This window comes from Myotis yumanensis, unplaced genomic scaffold (genome assembly GCF_028538775.1).
Source record: "Myotis yumanensis isolate MYYU_CA2020_CCGP unplaced genomic scaffold, mMyoYum1.0.hap1 SCAF_8, whole genome shotgun sequence".
In the NCBI taxonomy this organism is placed as follows: domain Eukaryota; kingdom Metazoa; phylum Chordata; class Mammalia; order Chiroptera; family Vespertilionidae; genus Myotis; species Myotis yumanensis.
In genome coordinates, this window is record NW_027223759.1 from 8,407,227 (window position 1) to 8,415,885 (window position 8,659).

The 8,659-nt window shown below is 46.2% G+C and overlaps 1 protein-coding gene and 1 long non-coding RNA gene across 2 annotated transcripts in view; one reads left to right on the top strand and one right to left on the bottom strand.

The window, feature by feature from the left end:
* The window catches only part of FTCDNL1 (formiminotransferase cyclodeaminase N-terminal like), a 32,404-nt gene extending 27,372 nt beyond the window's left edge, over positions 1-5,032 (bottom strand). The window contains exons 1-3 of the mRNA XM_070423272.1: positions 4,958-5,032; positions 2,804-2,929; positions 99-194 (exon numbers count right to left, since the gene is read on the bottom strand). Of these exons, the coding sequence (XP_070279373.1) occupies positions 99-194; positions 2,804-2,918 (211 nt within the window). The 5' untranslated portion in view covers positions 2,919-2,929; positions 4,958-5,032. The remainder of the gene's footprint in view (positions 1-98; positions 195-2,803; positions 2,930-4,957) is intronic.
* On the top strand, positions 4,381-7,436 carry LOC139015498 (uncharacterized). Its single transcript, XR_011472453.1, has 2 exons — positions 4,381-4,471; positions 6,264-7,436. It is a non-coding gene; the product is annotated as an uncharacterized lncRNA (long non-coding RNA).
* Positions 7,437-8,659: the final 1,223 nt, after the last annotated feature.

The following is an 8,659-nucleotide window of genomic DNA, read 5'->3' on the forward strand; positions in this document are numbered from 1 at the left end:
CCTTCATCATATATATATATATATATATATATATATATATATATATAGAGAGAGAGAGAGAGAGAGAGAGAGAGAGAGAGAGAGAACTGCGGTCTCACTTAATTCATCAACAGAAGCTGCTATGGTAATGACTGATCTGTTGTAGTCTTGATCAGAAAATATATTGAGCACTGATACTTCAGGACGTTTCTTCCCTGTAAAGGAAAAAAAAAATATGAAGGCAAGAATTATTTTTCTCTGCTGAAGCCTTAATACTTTACTTCTTCTGATGCAATTATATTTGTTCAACAGAGAAATTTCGGGGTTGTGACCTTTGAGGTGACACTGGCTAATCATGACATTCCTGGGTAGTAACGCCCACTCCTTACGGCGTCTTCCTATATCGCTGGACGGCTCAGCTCGGACACTAGGCTTTGGCGTCTCTCCACTCAAAGATGGCAGCCTCTTCTTTCAATTGCCACGCTGTGTCACTCCAAACCCGGTTCCTTCTCAGCCGCGTCTTTCAGGCCTTATCAATTTTTCCTTCCTAAACCCAGAAATCAACCTGTCTGGATGAAAATCTGCCATCTGGAAAAACTAGGATGGGCCAATTAGTGCCTGAAGCAGAGGTTTCTGGGATGCATGCACCTGTCTGTTGGAGACGCTCGGACTCCAACACCTCCTCAGAGGCCACCCACAGCCCTCAGATGTTAATGGCTTCCAGCCTCCCATGGCCTGTGACTCCGGGACCGCGTAACCCGGAGGAGAAAGCTGCCCTGCCCTGCCCGGCCCTGCCCTGCCCGGCACAGCAGCCACACATAACCCCACATTATTTCTGAAGTTTACAAGCCTGGTCCAGGCCCCTTAAAAGTCCCCCTCAAGCTTGCAAAAGCAAATTCAAAGAGAAGGACAAAAGTTTTCAGGCGGTAATTAGATCGTTCGCCATGCCATTATACCTTTGTCCACCCCCCGCCCCCCAATCCCCTGGCAGCTTAACAATTAATCTTTTCAGAAGAGAGGAGAAATAAGTTGCATGCAGGCACGACAGAGCTTATAGCAGCCCTATGCCATTAACTTTAATAACTTTAAAAGATAAACTTACAGTATGTCACTTGCTCTTAGCCAAATGAGCATCTTATACAGCCCTGCCCTGGTGTAGGTCTAAAGTTTATAACTCAAGTTTCTTTACCTTAGACCTTTTAGGCCATTTAAATGTTTTAACATTACTTAGTTGGGAAAATTATAGGTGTTACGGTTTATTCCACTTGCTGAAAAATAAATGCCTCTAAAGTATTTGTAAAACAATAGGTCATTTTCTTAGCTAGTGCTACTTCCTTGCATTTTCATAACTATAAAAGATGAAGCAAGAACCAGACCATACAATCTCCTTTTTAATGTGATTTTATTTTTCCATCCTAAATCTTCTTCTGAAAAGCTTTTATTCTCAGTTTCATCTGACTCAATTGAATCAAATGCTGAGAGAATGGAACACTTTCTCCTGCAATCTCTTCAGCATGCATATAGAAAAAAATGGACTGCTGGCAGGAGGAGCTGCCGGGCTGCCTCTCAGCAGAAGTAAATTGTTTGGTGTCTGTAATGGAGTATAATAGCTATAATTCCATTTGAGCTGCTGCCACTAATAAGCTGATAAAAACTGTGAGTGAGACAAGGCATCCATCAGTGTGTGGCTTCCCCAAATGTCTCCGGCACATTCATTTAATCACAGAGACAGGTAACCTGATCCCATTAGATGTACTTGTCTGACAATGAGGGGCCCGAATGGGCTATTCCCTTCCCACAAAGAGAATGCAAGAGCACAGCTGGCTGACTCCAGAGGTTTCTTTCTTATCAGCAATTATCAGGAATTTTCGTAGACATTTCCAGCTCCTGTGCAGTTGCAAGACAGTAATTTAAATGCGCTCGTCGTTAGAAATGGGCTGAAGGAAACACTTGTTTCTCATGAAAAGCAGGAACGAAACAAAAAATGACAATCAGAAATTACAATACACTGTCTGAAATGCGTCAGGGCTAGGGTCCTAATGCCCGCCTGTTGCCAAAAAAACTTCATTTAATAACAAAGTTTTCTATTTGAACAACTGTGTGTAAACTCACTGTGTTGTCTGTGTGTATGTGTGTGTGTGCATGTATGTGTGTGTAAAAACAAATGATGCCTAGAACTATGTCATCACATGAACATTTCAACAAGAGTAAAAAATAAAAATAAAAAAGGAGAGTAATATCTCTCATTGTAATCACTGGCCCAGGGAGCAAGGAGGCTTGGGCTCCAGTCTCCTGAATCACTAAGTGATCTTACGCACATCACTTAAATGCAATTGCCTAAAAGCCTTTCTTTACAGGGAAAATATGTAATAGAAATAATAGTGCTGTAATGATAGCAAGGGCTTTGCTGGCAGGAGTGCTTTGAAAAGTGGTTGGTATTTGGCAAGTTTATTTTTTATGTAACCTGCTGAATAAAAAGCAAAATGCCCAATTATGCTCATTCTATTAATGACCAAATAAATGGCCTGTGAGGGGGACATTTAACCTTTGTGTAACTATACCCTCCTCTCACTCTCCGCTATCCCTAACTGCACGGCTGAGCGCAGGCAGGCGTCTGGAAAAGACCACATGTGCACATCTGCCTAACTGCTCTACCTCAGTATCCTGGAGGCCTGCTACAGCCCAGGAACGGGGCGGTGGTGGTGGTGGTGGTGGGGGAGCCCACAAAGAAAGAAGAGTGTTCCATAGATACTGTCTGCAGAGCACAAAAATTACCGTATTACCAAAACACTACATATCCACTTCAATTGTCTGTTGTTCCTACCATTTTCCCCAAGAAGAGCTGCTTTTGCAATGTTCTCAACAACGTGTTTCCTCCTGGCTTCTGAGATGTTTAGTAAACAGGCAGCCAAACGGAGCCCCAATCTGGAGGAAGACATGCTGGTTTTTCCTAGAATGGGAGAAAAAGGAGTCTTCATTTCCGCCTCTACAGTTCATTCATATGTTCATGTTTATTAACCATTAAAAAAAATCATAGCTCTTTGGAAACCAGTTAGTCATAATATTAACACGTCTCTCTTTCGCTCCTTAGGGAACACCTGAATAATAAAACCCTCAGGGAGACTCCTCAGGAGACGGTGTATGTGGCCACGCACAGATGAACACAGTAGCAACACTAGAACACTAGCATATCCTTCAAGTTATTCAGCCTGGATTCCGTCGTGCAAGTGAAACTTCCATTAAAGTATATTATTCCCTTTTAAGCACAGTCCTCCTCCGCTTTTCCCTGTTTTCTGGGTCTTCTTTGTGTAACCAGTAAGCATGATCCTGTTGTTAAATGAGACTTACCAAAAAAAGAGGAATGAAGGAGATTATTTAATATGCTGATGCCTACAAAAACGATTCCTCTAGCAAAAAGAAATAAGGGGGCTCACTTAGGGGCTTTACCTGACAGCTATCTGACTCTGTTCCTCTGGCACTTTGATCTCCAAAGTTTCTAAATCAGTTGCAAACCTTTTCACAGGACTTTGGACCTTGAACTGTGAAAGCTGACATGTGCTCTGGTATGTCACCCAGTAATGCCGAGAAAGTGAGTGATTCTTTCACTGAAAATGGATTAATTACACACGTTTTAGAAGTTGCTTTGATGCTCTTTAGTACTCCAGAAAGGCATTTTTCAACCCATTATCTTTCCATACCTCAGATGATATGACGTGAGGACATTTCAATAACTCAAAATAGTAAGAACCCCCCTTTTCGAGGCCAGGCCATCCTATTCTGGCCTTTTAACAGATCATATCGAAAACTGAATGCAGCCCTCATGACCTCATGCAACAACTACTTGACAAAGGTCACTTGGTGTCAGGCAATGTTCTCCGTGTGGGGGATGCTTCAGGAAATGGTGGTCTCCTCGGAGACAAACATTAAGCTTACGAGTTTAAGCTAAAAGTGCTGGGTGCCAATTAGCGCTCTCCACGCATAAATCCACTGGCGTCCGGGACACTAGGATTGGTGGCCTAATCATCCCAGTCTAAAGGGAGTGCAGAGCTCATGGATAGTTCAGGCTTTTAGTGACCATCATCGCATCGAAAATTCATGAAAAATACGGTCATTAGGTTCTTCTAGACTAGACACTAATAACATCGCTGTATTAGAGCAGCTCAGACCTCTGGTTCTCATGTAAACAAAAAATTGCTTTACACAAGGGGCGTGGGCGTCTTCTGGCTTTCATTTGTTTTCGGTGTGTTTATGTAGCTTAATTGTCTCATCAGGCACTTTCCCAACCTAATTATGCTTCTTAACAAATGGTGTTTATGGCAACCCCTAACAGTGCAAGGGAAAGGATTAGTTTCATCTTCTCATTCCACATTTGATTCCCTGTGGACAGCTAAATCACACAAAGATGGTGCTGGGAAAACCTGCCTTCCCAGCACGCGCTGGAATGAGCGGCTGCACCAGGCTTTTGGAGAGCGGTCAGGCTTGTTAGTCAAGGGTAAGCATTGCTCCCTCCTCCTCTAACCGAGGGACACAGAGCGAGCCCTCCCCACCCTGGGGGAGAGGGGAGCCCAGACCGCCCACCCTTTCAATCCCCGTGCGGTTCAGTGACAGACCAGACCCTGGCTCGCCGGGAGGTGCTGGCAGGGCCGGTGCGGAGCGGAGCAGCTGGCGAGGGTCCCGCCAAAGCACCGGCACGCACCGCCCCGCACCTCCGGGAGCACTTTCAGGGTCGCAGAGGGAGCCGCGGGCCGGGCGGCAGCGGGTGCTGGGGCTGGAACTGCCGCTGGGACCCCCACGCGGCCCCGCCCCGGGTCCTGCGTGGAGCGTCCCAGGGCCACGCGGGCCCGAGAGTAACGCAGGGGCTCGGCAAGACTCCCGGCCGCCCCCGCGAGGTCCTCCGGGAGCCCGGTCTGTGGTCTGCGAGCGGCCCAGCCCGAACCCGTGGCCGCGAAGCCGCCCTGCGGTTTGGGAGGGAACCGACCTGCGCGCGGAGGGTCGGGCGGCACAGCCTTAATCGCCGCAGTCGCCGCGCGTGGCCGCTGCTTCCGCCGCCAGCCCCGCCTCCCGCCCCGGCGCGCTCCTGCCTGCGTTCCCTCCGTGGCCATGACCGTGACCCCGGCCCGGCCTCGCCCCGCGCGCCCGCGGCCGGGAGAGCTGAACGTCCTTGCTGGCACTGCCCGCCGCCGCTCCCGCTCCGTGGGGAGTCTGCACAGTTCCCTCCGGGAAATGACTGCCTCGCTCAGAGGGCAGCGGGATCCAAAGGCGAGGCCATTCCCCTGGACCAGGCACCTGCGGGGGCTCTTCCCGGGCACGGGCGCACCAGCACCCCGGCCCAGTTCCCCTGCCGCGCGCACCCGTGGGAAGGAACGGACCCGCCCTCGGACCAAGCAGTGCTTGCACCTGACCGGTTAGCCCAAGTTTCAACCACTGTGAACCAAGCACTAGGCGTTCCCTTTTTTCTAGGCCAGTGAACTTGGGAGAACACATCTCTCTTCCAAAAATTCAGGACCTGTGGTGTTGTTTTTTTTTTAATGCAGCAACCATTAAATGTCACCATTTTGATCCAATTTCGTTTCTAAACTGCAATAATCACTAAATAACTACTTTGACAGAATAAATTAATTTTTAAATCTATTTTTTATTTTCTAATTATACTTTTTAAATACAGATTTGAGGAAATTAACATTTATGTGGACATTTGGTTTCTAGCCTAATGTGGCATAAAAATAAGTAACATAATGAGTGCTAAAAAAAATCAGGTTCACGACGCTTCTCACATCATCATCATTGTACTCAGATGTCACAACAGTATTATGTGCGATTGTGTCAGATCCTGCCTTCCCCATCTCAGAGTGTTGGCAGGTAGGAGGGTTGTTGGCAAGAGGCGGGGTGTTAACCTCAGGATCCTGGATCCATTCCAAGGCTGGTAATTACATTCTGCCAGCCAAAATTCATCCCATAATTTTAATTGGATAAATCCTTTCTGGCCTAAGCTACTGCTATGCCTGTCAAACTGTTGCCACATTTCACCCCAGAGGTGTCTGTGTTTTAGTAGCAAGAATCAGTCCCTTTGAGGTTGGCTTATCAGTTTAAATCCTCAAGTGCTTTGGGATCCTATGGAATTAAGTATATATTTAAGCATTTTCCCTACTGAATCTGCATAGAAATGTATAAAATAGACAGTCGTGTTAATACCTAAAACCCAATACCCATCTAATGTCAGCAGATAATTTTGAGAGCTTTTTAATCAGACCCATGTCCCTAACTTTCTCTTCTTTCCTTTTCAGAGCTTTTATTACCTAGAGCTTTCGCTTCCAATTTCCAAAAAGTGTCCAAAGTTGACTTCCATGGAGGACGACGGAACGGCAGCCTGTGTACCTTGTGTTTGCAGACAATCCTATGATGAGACTACTTGCTAAGATGAAAGACAGAGCAGTCCCATTATATTTGGTCTTTGTGTCTCCTCCCAGAGGAAAGTGTGACCACTAGGGCCTCATGGTTCTGGCTGTAGGGAATGCCGGAAGTCAGGCTTCTCCCCACTTCTAATCCTGTGAGTCTCTCTCTCTCCAGGGCTCCCGGGCTTGAGTAAGCTCGAACACCCGGGAGTTAGTCAACCTCAGTCCCTTTCTCCACTCTACTCCCATCAAACACAAATGGAGAGAAAGCAGGCCTCCACGTTCTTTATGGAGGGGCAGCCACTGGCCCTGCCTAAGGACTGTCAGCCTGTCTTTTGGGACGAGACAGAAGACAGAGACCAGCAAGTCTGACGAGAGGTTCAGCAATAAGATGGAAAGTGCCATTTCGTTCTCTTCAAGAACAGAGAGGTGCCCTCGGCGTTAGTTGAGCTCTACCACGCGTGACCCTGCCCATTCCGTGATTTAAAGAGTTGTGTGTCAGATTTCCGGTATCTGTACACCAAGCCTCTCATTTTTATATACCTTAGCATGCTCTGCAGGGGTTCTTTATGCTTTTGGGGTGAGTGTGTAACTCTTCTCGTTTCTCCTGCTAAATCCACGCTGAGGGCATGAATGCCTGTGTCACTATGGTTCCTGTCCACACACAGAAGCCACAGCCAGTGTCAACAGCTATGAGAGCTGTTACCTGACACTCCCAGTGGTTCCCCGGGAGACCAAGAGGATGCTTGTCTGCACCCTGCCCCCCATGTGTGCAAGCAGGAGCCGTGGTTCCTGTGGGAGCCCTTCCCTGGCCCGTCAGAGCTGAGGCGGTGGGAGCGAAGGCTGTGCTCCAGTGGGGCTCCAGGTTCCGCTGGGACCCAGAGCCCCAGTGCCGGAGCAGAGCTGGGACTAGGGTGAGGGAGGGAGTGAGATACATTTTGGGAGCCAAATTTAAGTGGGGGCCAAAAAACTCAGTCATGCAATACCTTAAAAACCAACATGAATGCAAAGTTAGAAATCCACGGTGAGCACAATAGCAGAATTTTAAATAAAGACTGGCTCATACCCTGCAGTTGCCAACTTCGTCTCCTCGCCTCACCCTGATCCCTGCCCAGTGGTTGCGGTCCCCCTTGTGCCAGCCCGTTTCTGATTGATTGTAGGGTTGAGAGGACACTGAGCCGCTCGGCTCTGCCTGCATCCTATCTTTGGGCCCCCAAATGGGCAACAAAACCAGAAATGTCAAGGGTGGAAATTTCCAGGCCAATGGATACATATAATTTATAGTCTGTTCAAGGAGTTCCATATATATTCGAATTGGCCAACTTATCTTACAAGAAGGCAAACCCTTATTAAAATGAGCAAAATAACTCTACCCACCTAATACATTTCATTACCTATTTACCTGAAACAATTCAGAATATGAGTAATTAGGAAGTTTCCTATCGTGCGCTGCAATTTTGAAACAATGTTTTAAAGAACATTTTAATTCATGTTATGGCTGTTTTCTATTTTCATATTCTAGCATCTACATGTGTTCCCGGATAACACAACTAGAGAGTTCCCCTTAGAAAGACAGAGTCTAGTTCCTAATGCAATTGTTCTCACTGAAGATTTCCCTTTCACCTTCTTGCACTGTGTCAGATTCAATGCTACTTCCTTCCCTCCTTATGGAGCATGGAAAGATGTTATCTTTTTCATGTAAATGTGGCCTGGAAATGAAAGATTTTTAAAAGCAACTCTGCCATTTTAGAATAACTGCAGAAGTGGTTTTAATCACGTATATTAAGTTATTTGAATCACATGATATTATGAAATATAGGTTTTATTAGTCATTTTCTAAAATAGCAAATGGGTTCCACTGCTGCCATTTTTAGTTTGGAGTGGGGGAAGCTATAGCATTCATTTACTTTGAAGAAAAGAAGCTTGATGGCTGCCCCCTCCCCCCAAAAAAGTTACAGCAACTAATAGAAATACCCCCATTGCCCATTCATCTTGGCCTGAATGATGAGAAATGATCTCAAGCAATTTTTGTCTTAATGAAGGAGGAAAAAAGCACAAAATCTCCAGGATTAACCTTTTTTTTACCTTAAAATTTGGGAAATGTCTTTCCCTTTACACAGCATAAACTGGACTCTTCCTCTGTGGTCAGCTGACCTCTTTACCATGAAAAACCAGCTGCCTAGAATGTAAGCATAGATGGTAGCTTAAATTGAAATCACTTATTATGCTTCTATTCATTCGCCCTTGAAAGATCTCATGTAACTAGCCAAAAGTTAAAAGTCTATGAT